The sequence below is a fragment of the Procambarus clarkii genome, chromosome 55 (assembly GCF_040958095.1).
Source record: "Procambarus clarkii isolate CNS0578487 chromosome 55, FALCON_Pclarkii_2.0, whole genome shotgun sequence".
Lineage (NCBI taxonomy): Eukaryota > Metazoa > Arthropoda > Malacostraca > Decapoda > Cambaridae > Procambarus > Procambarus clarkii.
In genome coordinates, this window is record NC_091204.1 from 18,675,876 (window position 1) to 18,693,200 (window position 17,325).

General features: G+C 44.3%; 1 protein-coding gene across 1 annotated transcript; it reads left to right on the forward strand.

The window, feature by feature from the left end:
- Window positions 1-597: 597 nt before the first annotated feature.
- On the forward strand, window positions 598-10,949 carry LOC138352907 (vitelline membrane outer layer protein 1-like). The gene is made up of 6 exons (XM_069305527.1): window positions 598-757; window positions 4,068-4,195; window positions 6,406-6,529; window positions 7,784-7,950; window positions 9,471-9,549; window positions 9,972-10,949. Exons 1-6 carry the CDS (start codon window positions 718-720, stop codon window positions 10,130-10,132), a joined length of 699 nt encoding a protein of 232 aa, XP_069161628.1. The 5' UTR covers window positions 598-717; the 3' UTR covers window positions 10,133-10,949.
- Window positions 10,950-17,325: the final 6,376 nt, after the last annotated feature.

The window sequence follows — 17,325 nt, forward strand, 5'->3', positions numbered from 1 at the left end:
GACGAACCAGCTAGACTCGACCTGATATTCACCTTGAATGAGTCAGAAATAAGGGAAGTCAAATTTGAAACCTCCCATAGGAATGAATGACAACAGTGTATTGACATTTGAGTATCTGGTGGAGGTAGGGGTAACCTTTCCAAGGATGGGATTGGAAAGGAGAAGACTAAATTACCGAAGACGAAAATATGACGAGGTGAGGAACTTCCTAAGGGAAAAAACCATGGTAAACAGAACTCAGAGAAAAGACTGTCCAGGATATGATGGACCCAGACGTGCCAGGAACAAGTCTGATTAACAATAGGTCTGGTCGTTAACGAGACCTGTTTCATGTTCAAGGCGTTAACCAGCGCTGCTTCTTGCTCTAACTGTTAACTCTCTGCATCATCAATACCTAAGAGACACTATCATGAGGTGTGACATTGTACCTTGGCTAGTATGGGAATAAGTACAGAGCCTCGCCTTCGCTAATGTGTCAGTCCCACCGGTGTGTGGGAGAGACCAGGCTGCCTGGTAACACTAGTGTGGGGTAAGAGACCCAGACCATTGGTTACACTGTGTGGGAGGCCCCCCGGATGTGTAGTCCCCAGCAGAGTGTGGGAGACAACAGGCTGCTTGGTCCCACCAGTGTGGGGGGGGGAGGGACAAGCTGCTGGGAGTCAGGTATTTGAGTGGCTGTGACAACACCCAGCTGCTGATTCCTGTCCCAACACCATCATGGTCACTCTGGCGCTCCTGCTGTCTCTGCTCTCTCAGGGTAAAGTTAAGAGTTACTTATACAATTTTCGCGTCATTAATTCGTTAATGCACTTTCTAATTGAGATTTGTTCTTGCAATTAATAAAACGTTGAAACTTCTTATCGTCAAGGCACAACTTGCACTCACTTTAGTATCAAACAAAAAATGAAGGCATTTTTACCAAATATTTTATACAGCATTTGTTTGTCTCTCAGGTTAAGACAATATATAAGGAGTCAAATCAATTTTAGGTCAACATCGGAGACACAAATCAACAGAATTATTAAATTTCGTAATGGTGGATTATAGGACTTAGATTTGTAAGGGGATAATGATCCAGTATCTCAAATGGCAGCTGGTCAAGCATTCTATGCAGATGAGGAGTCACAATAACGTGGCTGAAAAATGTTGTCAAAACCACATACTAGAAAGTGAAGATACGACGACGTTTCGGTCCGTCCTGAACCATTCTCAAGTCGATCACAGTAATGGTCCAGGACGGACCGAAACGTCGTCGTCTCTTCACTTTCTAGTGTGTGGTTTGGTCAACAAGCATTCTATGGGTCGATATAGAGCAAGGTACGGCTAGAGTCTCCTCTTCCTCCCACGAAGGAAATTAGAGGCGGGTTATCACTTTCCTGGTATGTTTGGGCTGACATACGACCAGCCGTCTTACTTTGGTTCGCTGGCGGACCTCTCACAAATATTATTCTGGCAAGTGTAAGCTGTCTGTGTGTGGATGGAGATGGACTGTGGTCTCTTGAACCGCACTTGTGCATTAGGACAAGATCTAGTTGATATATTTCGGTCAGAGAACCGGAAGGGGCAGTGACTGTATGGCCAGTCTTTTCGCTCTGTAACTGGTTGCTAGGAATTGTGTGCAACTGTGAATCACTTTAACGTGCATTGTGAAGTATGAACACACGCACTGCTGCTACTCCTGGACCACACTCCACACCGTGTTCTCAGTGGTTCACAATCCACACAACACACTCCACACCACACACTCCACACCACACTATACTACACACTCCACACTACACCATACACTCCTCATCTTTCAGACTACACCCTTTCTCCCTTTCATTTTGAGATTTTTTTTTTTTTGCTTAAAATTACCATTCAGAGTAATTCAGCTGAACTCACATCTTTCATATGAGCAGAATTTCAGTAGAATGCTTTGTATGTACATAAGGTTTAGATCAATAGGGAGTAATGTATGTAGTGTTAGTAAAAGAAAGTATATGAAAGTAGTGATTAGCCTTTATGCAATAACTTGTCGTTTATTTAACTCTTTGGATTACGATTACAATTGTAAATAGTTTCAATAATTAACTAAATCAGGATGAATTTCAATAACTATTTAATCAGTCTAAATCTAATAGAAAAAATATCAGGACAATTTTATTTGATTAAATATTAAGGTGAGTTCTATTAAACTGGTTGTTTTTGCTGATAAATGTAAATAAATAATTAGAATATATTTTAATACGTGCTTTAAATCAGTCAATATGCAATGCGTATTTTAATTATTTGTGAAAATACGACATTATTAAAGATATAAAACAAAAATAAGTTTTGATAGAATTTTCCGATTCTTCTTTATTGATTGGGTGAGATATCTGAGTTTGGCAACGGAAAGGAAGGGAATTTTCAGTGGAAAGCGCCAAGCCATTATTACTATAGATCTTGGATGGGGTCAGGATAAGGATTTGGGATGGGACGGGAGGAAAGGAATGATGCCCAACCACATGGATGATTGGAAATTGAACACCGACCTGCTTGAAGCGAGACCGTCGCTCTACCGTCCAGTCCAAGTGGTTGGGCACAACGGAAGTCAGGCTGAGGACCCGCGAGGTCCCTTGATTTAGACTTGGTCGGTAAATCCTTGTTTATAGAGCTATAATGTCAGCGAAGAGAAGAAAAATCTTTTAAACTTCCCAAATCACACTTGACCACACTACTGAACTGGGCTTTAATTTCTTAACTTTGACCCCCTTCTATTGCGAATATATGATTCAAAACCTCAGCCAAACTTTCAGTAAATCGATTGTTGTTGTTGTTATAGATTCAGTTACTCGGAACAAGTTCCAAGTAGCACCGGATATGGTGAGCCCGTAAAGTATATCGGGTTAGAGCAACACAACAATAATTCTTTGAAATTCCCACTAATTCGAAATCTTGTATGTTCAATTTAACATTTTCCAGATCCACGTGAAAATCCAGCTAAATATTATCAATATAATTATGTTGACCAATGTTATCGTACTGTATTGTTATCCCCGATTTACGACCGATAACTTCGATAACATTTAACGACCGATAACTCCGGTAAATGCCTTCTTAAAAATATATCTTCTTTAGTCATACATTATTAACGCTATGAAGTAATGTGAGATTAATTATGTCTAATAATATAACGTCACTTTTATTGATTTATAAAAAAAATATAACACCATAAGCAAAACAGTTTAATTATCAGAAATATATTTCTTGCGTAAATCACTGTCCCAACCCGCCAAACACACACCGAAACTACGACGTTGCTACAACGTTCGAACAAGTTTTAACACCACCTAACCAGTTATAACAACCAATATAGCAAGTTGTAACAACGTTCTAATACGTCATAAACACGTTAAGCCAAGATGTAACAACTTTATTACAAGTTGTAACAAGCGGAAAATAGAGACAGTGACGGTTTGTGTTTCCAGGGAAGAGCCGTCATTTTGAGGTTTACCAACAGAAGTTTTCTTTAGAAGCTGCTGGCAATGAATGATATACAAATACAAAACTTTGTAATACCTTAATTCAAGACATAATTCTAATATAACTTGCTGCAACGGATGTAGTTTGCTCTTACAAGCAATACAGTACCAGTATATTACATGAAACAGCCGTGTACGTTATCCAACATGTCTAAACAGTTAGGATATCTAGACATCCTTACAGCTTAACCTGGTACTTGCTTACATGACAAGCACGACAGGATAACAAGATAGATAGATACAATACACTTTGTACTGAACATGTTTGTTCGCAGAGGAAGCTATCCTGCTGGTTCTAAAGGTCGTATTTATGCACGTAATTATAGTGAATCGTAATTTAACATCATTTCTCCTTGAGTTAGTCCAACCACTTGAGATGGACGGTAGAACGACGGTCTCGCTTCATGCAGGTCGGCGTTCAATCCCCGACCGTTCAAGTAGTTGGACACCATTCCTTTTCCCCTGTCCCATCCCAAATCCTTATCCTGATCCCTTTCCAGTGCTATATAGTCGTAATGGCTTGGGACTTTCCCTAGATAATTCCCTTCGCCTCTCCATCAGTTAGAGGGGCACCGAACGTCTTGGACGTGACACAGACTCTAACGTTGGAGAACGGCTTAGACAGAGGAACGTGGGGCAATGTGGACCTCTGTCCCCTTGGATCCTTCGCCTTCGCTTTTGAAATCAAGGTAAGAATGCCAAGCAGTTTTCACATATATATACGTTCATAGAATATATATATATATATATATATATATATATATATATATATATATATATATAATCAGTTGCATATGTGCTTGGGGACCACTCTAGCTTGTTCGCATATATATATATAGAGAGAGTATATATCTCCACAAATTTGTAATAACACCGTGAAACTCGGATTGTAATGATTCTTTATATTAATTTTTAGTCCCTAACATTGAAAACGAGTGAGACTCCAAGCTAACAATATGTCTCCGGGGACTCACCCTCCAACTCAACAGACTCAAGTATGAAGGTCAATACTTTTAATCACTGGAGTAAATATTAACACTGGCAACGGATTCCTTTCGATCAATGAAGCCTTCAGGCGTCCTGAGGCGATGTTTAGTCCCCCTGGCGTACCTGGACAACATATAAACCAAAGTCACCAACATTTGCTGCAACAAATTAAACATAAAATATTACAGTACGATAATTCCCCTAAAATAATTAAAGTCAATGAAATATATAAATGTTTCGTTAACGATGACCAGCAAACACGAAATACTTCAATAATTACGCTGAGCGAGCGGCAATAGAAACCCGCAGAGCATCAATCAGGATAAGCAATAAAATACTCATCAATAAAAAGTAATATCACTGCAAACTGGCATTGACACGAAATTACAAATAATAAAATCCTTATCCTTTTCGATATGATCCTGAGCCTTATATCTAAATGAAATGACATGTATTCAGTATGCTATTCCAATAGTTGCAGATGAAACATTGGTAAGATTGATGAGTCCGATGGCAGTCCTTAGGAGGAGACCCAACTCATGTATCAGGTCTCCTGACACTATATTATGTTTTAGATAATGGATTAATACACCTTTGTTGACCAAACTACAGTTAGAAAGTAAGGGGACGACGACGTTTCGGTCCGTCCTGGACCATTCTCAAGTCGACATGAGAATGGTCCAGGACGGACCGAAACGTCGTCGTCCCTTCACTTTCTAGTGTGTGGTCTGGTCAACATATTTCAGCCACGTTATTATGACTCCTCGTCTGCATTAATACACCATTGTTCCCATAGCGTGTGAGACACTTGGCCCCTGTGGTAAGAGTGCCTTGGGCTTTCTCAAATAATTGGTTTCCAGGCTCGTTGATTTCACTCTTGGGTCTGTAGACCAAAGGGCTGCCAGTTTATTGTTTTAGCGTCTCAGTGTAGCGATCCAGAGGGGAAACGCTTGCTGCGTCCTCGGTTCCTGTCCGGAAGCAGAGGACCTCCATGAGATTTATATCTTTTAAACACTTGTATTAACCAATGTACATCTTGTAACCTTAAATATATAATAAAGCACATCAAAACACAAAAGGAAGGGGGGTGGTAGGACAAGAAAACATGGAAACTGCATTGGATAGGACGTAAAAATTCCCTCTAATGCGTCATGTGTGCTTTTCTCCGAGGCTAAGGCTCCCCTTCATCCAGCCAGAGGTGGTACTCAATGATATATTGAATGTAATTTTCAATATATCACTGACGTACACAGTACCATATACAGTAGTAACTTCACCAACGACCAGAAATCGCTGCTGCTTTTGTGGTCTGCGGATCAAGACCCCGATGGTCTTGATATAGATACAAATATTTCACTGAAATATATTCTTGTAATTGAAAACGCATCCGTCAAGCTGAGTTACACTCTCATGTAATCTCTACTATTGACATTATTTCGTAACGTTAGTGACCGAACACATTTGTTCCGGCAAGCTGAAAACAATAATTGTTCTCATACTGTAATTTGTGTCTCGTATGATTTTCCTGTTTTCAAAATGTATATAAGGTTTTATTTATAAATTAAATTTGAAATATATAAAAATAAGGGAGGGAGTTTTCAGGGGAAAGCGCCAAGCCATTACGACTATATAGCACTTGGAAGGGGTCAGGATAAGGATTTGGAATGGGACGGGTGATGGAATGGTGCCCCACTACTTGGACGGTCGGGGATTGAACGCCAACCTGCACGAAGCGAGACCGTCGCTCTACCATCCATCCCAAGTGGTTGGGTTATTTATAAATGAGAAACCAACCATTTTGTTCTGATTCCAGACAAGGTAAGTTTTCAAGGAAAGCCATTTAACATCGAGTTTTGGTAGCTTAAGTGCTGAGGGTTAGTGGGTTGAGCTTGAGGTGAGAGATCTGTTGCAGTTCGCGGAGTTGGGCCACTTGGACGACACGGCACTGACGGGTATTAGGCTGTATTGTGGAGACTTCAACGGTAGCCCAACCGGCACCGTTTCCAGCAGCGAGGCGACCTATGGAGAGTGGCAAGGTGAGCACCAGTGGCAACACTGTCTTAAGGCATGGCCGAGCAGACAGAGTTAGGGAATCGTAGTCCAATTGTGTCCGGGTTCGATTCCCCGTCAAGGTAGAAAAAAAATGGGCAGTTTCTTTCACCTGATGGGGCTATTCATCTTGGAATTAGACAACTGCTGTGGGCTGCATCTCAGCATTGTGTGTCAGTGTATGCATTTACTATTTGTTTGTATTTACTATTTGTGTCTGCAGAATCGAGCAATTAGCTCTTGGTCCCCGCCTTTCTAACCAATCTGTTTTTCGTTTATCGTTATTGTTGTTTAAGATTCGCTACTCGGAACAAAAAGTTCCAAGTAGCACGGGCTATGGTGAGCCCGTTGTTTCGTTTATCATATCACTACATATATTTCTCTCTAACACACATTCTCATCCCCAGTAAGTAGCCCGTAGGAGCTGTCTAACTCCCAGGCACCTATTTACTGCTTGGTGAACAGGTGCATTAGGCTGAAAGAAACTCTGCCCATTTGTTTCCGCCTCGGCCTGGAATCGAACCCGGGCCCTTGAGACTACGACTCCCGAGTGATGTCCACTCAGTGGCAAGACCCCCGTGCTGAGGCTGTGTATTCACCTAGTTGTATTCACCTAGTTGTGCTTGCGGGGGTTGAGCTCTGCTCTTTCGGCCCGCCTCTCAGCTGTCAATCAACTGATACCAACTACTAACTATTTTTTGCTCATCTGGGTATTAAGTTTCCACCTGTATTCCCTTGTTCGTACCCGTGCTAAAGAGTTTGTCTTAGTCCACCTTGTTAATGCCTTTGAGAATTTTGTAGGTGGTTATCATGTCTCCCCTTACTCTTTTGTTTTCCAGGGACGTGAGGTTTAGCTCCCGTAGCCTTGTGTGTAATTACCTAAGTGTAGTTACAGGATGAGAGCTACGCTCGTGGTGTCCCGTCTTCCCAGCACTCTTTGTCTTATAACGCTTTATATGACAAAGAGTGCTGGGAAGACGGGACACCATGAGCGTAGCTATCATCCTGTAACTACACTTAGGTAATTGTGTAGTTACACAATTAACTAAGGTGTGTGTGTGTGTGTGTGTGTGTGTGTGTGTGTGTGTGTGTGTGTGTGTGTGTGTGTGTGTGTGTATGTGTGTGTGCGCGCGCGCGTGTGTGTGTGTGTGTGAGAGAGAGAGCATGTGTGTGTGAATTGTATAAATCCAACTTTTAACAAGTTACACTGAAGCAATTCTTCGATTCTCTGACATACGAAGGACCGCGGCAGTGTGCGTCAGGTAAATACCTGAAGAGCATGCGAGGCCAGGTGGTGCCAGAGCAGGGAGAATTCGGTGACGACCTCGGTCTCTACGACGCCCAGATGTCCTGCTCAGACGGTCAGGTTCTCGACGGTCTGGAGCTCTCAGCCCGCTTGCCCCTGAAGGTACTGTGTGTGTGTGTGTGTGTGTGTGTGTGTGTGTGTGTGTGTGTGTGTGTGTGTGTGTGTGTGTGTGTGTGTCCCCGCGTCGACACAGTCTTTATTACTTACTGACACACCCAGCATCACTTTACTACCTGCGTCACAGTTAAATAAATTTATAATTTATACTTAATTCACTTGATTACTTAAGTACATAAATATTAGCTTCTGAATTGTTGTACTTTCTTGACGTTATTATTTAATACAATAACACTTTGGCTTGATTTTTATACTTGGTTGCTTGTTCAAAAACAAAGAAGCCCCAGATGCTCAATTAAATCATGCTGATTCGATTGCGTTTAAGCTCATTATGGCTCAGTAGGTAGTGCCTGTGTCTATGGAGTCGAGGGGCATGAACTCCATCCCAACCCAGTACTGAATCTACATAAGGGCAGCTAACACTCTAGGAGCCTCAACGAGGACAGGAAGCCGACGGCTTGCCAAAAATCCAGACCAAAATGCAAATCCAGATACGTTATTTAAAAGCAAAAAAATCTGGCAATATAAATTTGTTTCCTGTTGTCATGGTCAAGCAAATTATTTTTGTGACTTTTAGAGTGAATCTCACCATTCTGTCTATTACTCATGGCATAGAGTATAGATATACTCATGGCATAGAGTATAGATATACTCATGGCATAGAGTATAGATATACTCATGGCATAGAGTATAGATATACTCATGGCATAGAGTATAGATATACTCATGGCATAGAGTATAGATATACTCATGGCATAGAGTATAGATATACTCATGGCAAAGAGTATAGATATACTCATGGCAAAGAGTATAGATATACTCATGGCATAGGTCCTTAATTATATTTCCATATAACCAAATTTGTTGGTTATATAGAACAGTCCTCTGTGGCCTGCCTAGTCTTAGATGTGCCAAGGGTGTTGAGTATTCGTGTCACCTCTTTGGATTATTTGGATGTCCGACCGTCTGCTTTCAACACGATGACACATAAAATTATTATTTATTCATTTCTAAACTTGGCTCTTTAGTTAACATGAGTGCCACAGCCAGGTCAGGCACTCTTCTGAGGCCTTTTGAGGTCAAGATCACCTCTTGTGTGCCATTAATTATCATCTCAAGGCCCACAGCGACCCAATTCCTATATTACGATTCTAGATGAACTTCAATTTCATACTTATCACGTCAGACTTATTTTGTAGACTTGAAAATCAGAAACATTTGGAAAGTATAATTTTTTTTAGGGCGAATTTTCTCAGTACTAATTTTCTATGTTGTGCAAATTCCCCACAGAAACTTACTACATAGCAAAGCTTGAATGCAATAAGGGTGAACAAGTGAGTTCCTTAGCTGGATCAAGATATAAATTTGAAGAAAAAAATCTAAAAAAACTAGTTAAATTTTATTGATTCTTATATTAATAATGTTAAATTATGTTGACGTGTGTATACGATTACGTTTTTGTAATCTTATTTAGAGCACACAACTAGATGCACTGAACTTTGCAGAGCAATAAGCAACAGCAGCTGAGAGTGACGGAAGATGGAAGAGTGGTTGAGGTCGTTCACTTGAAGACTGGGCTAAGAGGTGAGGCTGGTATTGTTCACGAGTTCTCATTGAACACATAGTGATGTTTCTGACAGTCATATTGAACACATACAAGAACATTATGTTTAATAAAGTATATTAATATGATGAATTCCGATAATATTTATGTTAAAATCAGAAAGTATATATCGTATTCATTACCATTTGGCTAATATGACAGGGATATGAATGACATAATGTCATAATATGGCATAATGTCATAATATGACATAATATGTCATAATATGACATCATATATAATATGACAGGCTTGAATGACAGTGTAGAGCCTTGGCCAATATGACAGTGTCGGGCCTTGGCTAGAGTAGGCCCTTGTCTATTAAGAGTGTTGGACTTTGGCTAGTAGGAGAGTGTAGGATCTTGGCTAGTTGACAGTGTAGGCAAAGCTGTTCTCTCTGCAGAAGGAAGAGTGAAGTTAGTGGGTGACGGAGTGTGGAGTCTCTGGGCCGAGTGCTCTGGCACCAGCAGGATCTGTGGCCTGCAGACCAGGGTGGAGCCAGACGAAACCTTCACTGACGACGCTGGAGTTTGCGACCTCATCATGTTCTGCTGTAGCTACTAGAGCTCCATCCTCACCCGACACCTCACCAGCTGGCTCACCGGGCTGTCGCCACTTCATGATCTTCATTGTTTTTGGTCTAAGAACTCCTGCTTGTGCCCGAAGCCTCTGGGTGGCTGCTGGTCAATGATCTGCTCAACCAATCAACAACTAACACCTATTTTAGGAGTTGCTTATCTTGGTCTTCAGGTGAGCTTGGAGAAATTGCAGGTACATGAATACTGTCCTCAATCGTCGCCTCTGGGCAGAGTAATAATATGTAGCAATAAAATGAAAATTCAGTATAAAAGAAAATTTTAAAATGGAAGGTAAGACCGAGTATATGTGTGTGTTCTAAAAACCATATTTTCGGAGGTAATGTGCAACCCTTCTCAATGTACTGTATACATAGTGTTTGTAAAGTTATATAGTAGACACTGTATACAACACCTTTAAAAAAGGTGTAAGTTGCATCCGAAAACTTGTTTTTTTTAATACACATACACATATTTTGGGTGTTTCCTACACCTTCATTCAAGCACTACGTCATTGTAGTAAGTTTATTCACTAAAAATATTCAGATAATATCTGAATATATTGAATGGTCTCGTGTGAGGATGCCAGATGTTCCTTGATGATGATGAATGAAGAACACGGCCAGTGAACGACACTCATTCATGAGGAAGAAGGCAACATGGATCAACATATGTTGACGTAACTATCGGAAAATATTGATAATAAGTTCCACAAACAGTTGGGGAATGAGTGAAATTATTTCGGTGATATGACGTTCCCAAAGTTTGAGTGGAAGAAAATTATGGAAATAAAGAGAAAACGACTACTTTTCAGCCTTTATTTTATGACCTTATTATTCAAAATGCTCACCTGGAGGTTCTTAGTAATGCATCCACATCTCTCATATAAGTTATAAAGAAATTGGAAAAGACCTATTGACTAATGCGAGTCAGCTCCTATTGGCCCATTCGAGATAGATCGATAGCTCCATTAGTATAGTAGGAGCATTAGTAGTAGGCTTAATAGCAGCAGTATTAGGAACAGCTGCATTAGTATAAGTAGGAGTAACAATAGAATAAGTGTTAATAAACAAATCCACAAGGGCCGTGACGAGGGTTCGAATCTACGTCCGAGAGTATTCCAGATGCTGCCTTAGTCATTTGTTCATTTGATGCATCACACTATTGTGATTTCTGAGTGTAAGTGTTGATAGTTACAATTCTCTATTTATGTCAATCACTAATCTCTCTATTCGGAGAGCCGGTCGGCCGAGCAGACAGCACACTGGACTTGTGATCCTGTAGTCCCGGGTTCATTCCCGGGCGCCGGAGAGAAACAATGGGCAGAGTTTCTTTCACCCTATACCCCTGTTACCTAGCAGTAAAATAGGTACCTGGGTGTTAGTCAGCTGTCACGGGCTGCTTCCTGGAGGTGGAGGCCTGGTCGAGGACCGGGCCGCGGGGACACTAAAGCCCCGAAATCATCTCAAGATAACCTCAACAACCTCTAATATTCCAACTAACACATTAGAATTAATGACAAATATTACTGCCACACACACAAGCAAAATATTAAAGAAATAAACACAAACTCTCACAGTTGTTTTGGCCATTGTATGTCTTAAATGGCCATGAAAGTCGGGAGGGAGACCAAATGGTCGGGAGGCCTGGTCGACGACCGGGCCGCGGGGACGCTAAGCCCGGAAGCACCTCAAGGTAACCTCAAGGAAAGGCCTTGTTTTGCCTGGCCTTCGATTTCGGGATCACATCTGGCAGTTTGACGTTAACGACCTGTTTGGCAATTGCCAGATTCCAGGCACAGGCGGCCTGGGGACCCCTAACAACACTCACATACGAGCCGCTCTGCAATTTAAGATTTCTCAGAAAACAAAGCCACACCAGTGAGCCACACCAGTGAGCCACACCAGTGAGCCACACCGGTGAGCCACACTAGTGAGCCACACCGGTGAGCCACACTAGTGAGCCACACCGGTGAGCCACACTAGTGAGCCACACCGGTGAGCCACACTAGTGAGCCACACCGGTGAGCCACACTAGTGAGCAACACCGGTGAGCCACACCAGTGAGCCACACTAGTGAGCCACACCAGTGAGCCACACTAGTGAGCCACACCAGTGAGCCACACCGGTGAGCCACACTAGTGAGCCACACCGGTGAGCCACACTAGTGAGCCACACCGGTGAGCCACACTAGTGAGCCACACCGGTGAGCCACACTAGTGAGCCACACCGGTGAGCCACACTAGTGAGCCACACCGGTGAGCCACACTAGTGAGCCACACCGGTGAGCCACACTAGTGAGCCACACCGGTGAGCCACACTAGTGAGCCACACCCAGTGAGCCACACTAGTGAGCCACACCAGTGAGCCACACCAGTGAGCCACACCGGTGAACCACACTAGTGAGCCACACCGGTGAGCCACACTAGTGAGCCACACCGGTGAGCCACACTAGTGAGCCACACCGGTGAGCCACACTAGTGAGCCACACCGGTGAGCCACACTAGTGAGCCACACCGGTGAGCCACACTAGTGAGCCACACCAGTGAGCCACACCGGTGAGCCACACCAGTGAGCCACACCAGTGAGCCACACCAGTGAGCCACACCAGTGAGCCACACTAGTGAGCCTCACCAGTAAGCCACACCAGTGAGCCACACCAGTAAGCCACACCAGTGAGCCACACTAGTGAGCCACACCAGTGAGCCACACCAGTGAGCCACACTAGTGAGCCACACCAGTGAGCCACACCAGTGAGCCACACCAGTGAGCCACACTAGTGAGCCACACCAGTGAGCCACACTAGTGAGCCACACCGGTGAGCCACACTATGCACGACACTAGTCTAAGTCTAGCAGGTTCCTCATCATAAGTCATGGCTTCGCTCAGTCCACAACATATCTGAGAACATCGCGGATTCCTTGGCTGAGACAACACTCCAATTAAGTGAGACAGATATCAGCGGCCTGCTGACAGCTGACAGGAGTGACAGCTGACAAGAGCATGACAGCTCACAGCTGACAGGAAGGTGGCCACAATATTGAGGAATGGAACATTGAGGAATGGAACGAGGAATGATCTCATTAACCTATTAACCTTGCCATTCTCTATACGCTGTGTAGCATATAATTTCTCAGCCATCACTGCCCCAGGGGAAGGTGCACCAGGACCCAGCCATCACTGCCCCAGGGGAAGGTGCTCCAGGACCCAGCCATCACTGCCCCAGGGGGGGGGGGGCAGGTGCACCAGGACCCAGCCATCACTGCCCCAGGGGGAGGTGCACCAGGACCCAGCCATCACTGCCCCAGAGGAAAGTGCACCAGGACCCAGCCATCACTGCCCAGGGGGAGGTGCACCAGGACCCAGCCATCACTGCCCCAGGGGGAGGTGCACCAGGACCCAGCCATCACTGCCCCAGGGGGAGGTGCACCAGGACCCAGCCATCACTGCCCCAGGGGAAGGTGCACCAGGACCCAGCCATCACTGCCCCAGGGGGAGGTGCACCAGGACCCAGCCATCACTGCCCCAGGGGGAGGTGCACCAGGACCCAGCCATCACTGCCCCAGGGGGAGGTGCACCAGGACCCAGCCATCACTGCCCCAGGGGAAGGTGCACCAGGACCCAGCCATCACTGCCCCAGGGGAAGGTGCACCAGGACCCAGCCATCACTGCCCCAGGGGAAGGTGCACCAGGACCCAGCCATCACTGCCCCAGGGGAAGGTGCACCAGGACCCAGCCATCACTGCCCCAGGGGCAGGTGCACCAGGACCCAGCCATCACTGCCCCAGGGGAAGGTGCACCAGGACCCAGCCATCACTGCCCCAGGGGCAGGTGCACCAGGACCCAGCCATCACTGCCCCAGGGGCAGGTGCACCAGGACCCAGCCATCACTGCCCCAGGGGGAGGTGCACCAGGACCCAGCCATCACTGCCCCAGGGGCAGGTGCACCAGGACCCAGCCATCACTGCCCCAGGACCCAGCCATCACTGCCCCAGGGGGGAGGTGCACCAGGACCCAGCCATCACTGCCCCAGGGGCAGGTGCACCAGGACCCAGCCATCACTGCCCCAGGGGAAGGTGCACCAGGACCCAGCCATCACTGCCCCAGGGGAAGGTGCACCAGGACCCAGCCATCACTGCCCCAGGGGAAGGTGCACCAGGACCCAGCCATCACTGCCCCAGGGGAAGGTGCACCAGGACCCAGCCATCACTGCCCCAGGGGAAGGTGCACCAGGACCCAGCCATCACTGCCCCAGGGGAAGGTGCACCAGGACCCAGCCATCACTGCCCCAGGGGGAGGTGCACCAGGACCCAGCCATCACTGCCCCAGGGGGAGGTGCCCCAGGAGGGGGAGGCAGGTGCACCAGGACCCAGCCATCACTGCCCCAGGGGGGGGCAGGTGCACCAGGACCCAGCCATCACTGCCCCAGGGGGAGGTGCACCAGGACCCAGCCATCACTGCCCCAGGGGGAGGTGCACCAGGACCCAGCCATCACTGCCCCAGGGGGGGGAGGCAGGTGCACCAGGACCCAGCCATCACTGTGGGTGACGGAGACTCGTGGTGGTGGTGTGAAAGTGGTGGTTTAATTTTAGTTGATGTCTGGTGAAACTGGCCGCGTTATTTTTCTCTCTTGCTTAGCCATGTGTGTGTTGGGGGGAGGGGGGGCGGGGTGTACTCACCTAATTGTGCTTGCGTGGGTTAAGCTGCAGCTCTTTGGTCCCGCCTCTCAACCGTCACTCAACTGGTGTACAGATTCCTGAGCCTACTGGGCTCTATCATATTTACATTTGAAACTGTGTATGGAGTCAGCCTCCACCACATCACTGCCTAATGCATTCCATCTATTAACTACTCTGACACTGAAAAAGTATTTTCTAACGTCTTTATGACTCAGTTGAGTACTCAGTTTCCGCCTGTGTCCCCTTGTACGTATGCTCCCCGTGTTAGATTATCTGTTTTTATGTACTTATCAATTCCCTTGAGAATCTTGTATGTGGTGATCATGTCTCCCCCTAACTCTTCTGTCTTCCAGCGACGGGAGGTTTAGTTCCCAGAGCCTTTCCTCGTAGCTTATACCCCTCAGATCTACTTGTCTGGGGGCATAACTTTGAACCTTCTCCAATTTAACCTTGTTCTTGACTCAGATATGGACTCCACGCTGGAACTGCGTACTCCAGGATTGGTTACACATATGTGGTATAAAAGACTTTAAACGATTCCTTGCACACGTTTCTGAATGCAGTTCTTATGTTGGCCAACCTGGCATATGCCGCCGTCAGGACAAGCAAAGGCTGAAGACGGCGACTGACTGGGTTGAGTGCTCAATACCCCACTGCACTATATACTGGAGCACGGATCTCTAACCCCGTCTATGTAAGACAGACGTGACGGCATGCTGGTTATTATCATTGTAAAAGCATTCACTCACCTGTGGCTGAGTGCTCAATACCTCACCACACACTATGCTGTCTGACACATCTCTAGCCCTAGCCATGGAGGACGGAAGAAAATGTAAACATATTGTTTAGTATGGTCAAGTCTATGGTAGAAAATAAACTAACAATATAAATCTGATTTGGCTGTGATGAGTGTCTTGGCCACCACCCGCACCGCACTGAGCACACCTACACAACTCTAGGAAGACTTCTCAAGTATAATCTCTACTACTATACAGTTTACATTACAAATATAAAGAAATGACTCTATTACCTTCCCTGACACACTTATATACGAACATAGGCTCAAGTTCACAGTCATCAGACAACCAACTTACACAAACAGCCCCGTTCACTGTTACTGTTACTGAGAGTGTAACGATAAGAGGCACAGTGATCGGGTTCTTCCTCAGCTCCTTCAGGATGTGTAGACTGTTACCTATCGTACGTTACGGCTCGTGATCCTACAGCAGCCAAACTTTAATAAGTCTAGGGATACGACACAACTGCTGTTCTCAATAGCGAATCACCAGTATAACCCCTTAATGGGTAATGAGCATTAAATAGAATCTTCATAGGACTGAAGAATAAAGATACTAAGTATAGATATATACTATTATATTAAATAAATCTCAAAAAACAAACAGATGATTATATGGTCACAATATATCACATTAAAAATATCACTGTAACTTCCAGACATTAAATCAATACTAAGAATAATTATATGGCTAGAATAAAAGAATGACTTAACTCCAACAAGTGTTATCTCCCCGGTTTCTGCTCAGCTACTCAACTCCAATATGAGAGTCAAAAAACACATTGCCTTGCCCCGCGAATAAATTGGCAAAGTTACAATATTTATTATTTCAACAATGGAGCACTATATTGTGACAAGAGTAATCTTAAACTAACTTAATGAATAATTAGTACATATTGATATAGACAACAAAAGTACGTGTTTCTTTACATAGTAATTAAAATATGCATACAGAATAGCATAATGGCATGCACACCCCAGCAACGGACGATCCCACGACAATTTGCCAGATACAGTTCACTCAATTATTATTTCACTCTGTTACCCACTTATGATCACATATAAATCATTAGTTCCCGTGGGAAAACTGATCACACAAAGAAATAAACAATCATTCCCACGATACGCTGGGCCTAACGCCAACACTGTAACATGAATGTGCATTTGCATAGAACATATAAGTATAACAATATACATGCTTGTAATTTACATACAATTATAAATGTACATATTAATATATTCACTTACGTATCTTATAAGGGTACGTAACACTTCCACCTCCAAGAAAAAAAATGCAATGGATTGAAGATCAATGGCATTTTTTCAAAAGTAAAAATGTTAAGTAAAAAGAAACATTTCATTTATGGTACATCAAAACTTCTTGACAAAGCATCAGCAATAACATTTTGTCTGCCTGGAATATGTTTGATTTCTACATTAAATTCCTGCAAAAACAATGACCATCGCAGAATTCGTTGGTTCTTGACTTTCATCATATTTATAAAGATAAGGGGGTTGTGGTCTGTAAATACTAACACTTTATTTCCTGATAAGTAAATCTCAAACTTCTTGATTGACAATATAAGACCCAACGCCTCCTTTTCTACCACGGAATAATTTCTCTGAGCTGCATTAAATTTTCTGGAATAGTAATACACAGGATGCTCAATCTGGTCTAAACCAACTTGAATAAGCACAGCACCTATCC

Coding starts and splice junctions, on each gene's coding strand:
- LOC138352907 (XM_069305527.1), top strand. CDS start 718: ATGGTCACTCTGGCGCTCCTGCTGTCTCTGCTCTCTCAGG. Junction 4,196..6,405: donor CCTTCGCTTTTGAAATCAAG/GTAAGAATGCCA, acceptor GATCTGTTGCAG/TTCGCGGAGTTGGGCCACTT. Junction 9,550..9,971: donor CTTGAAGACTGGGCTAAGAG/GTGAGGCTGGTA, acceptor TTCTCTCTGCAG/AAGGAAGAGTGAAGTTAGTG.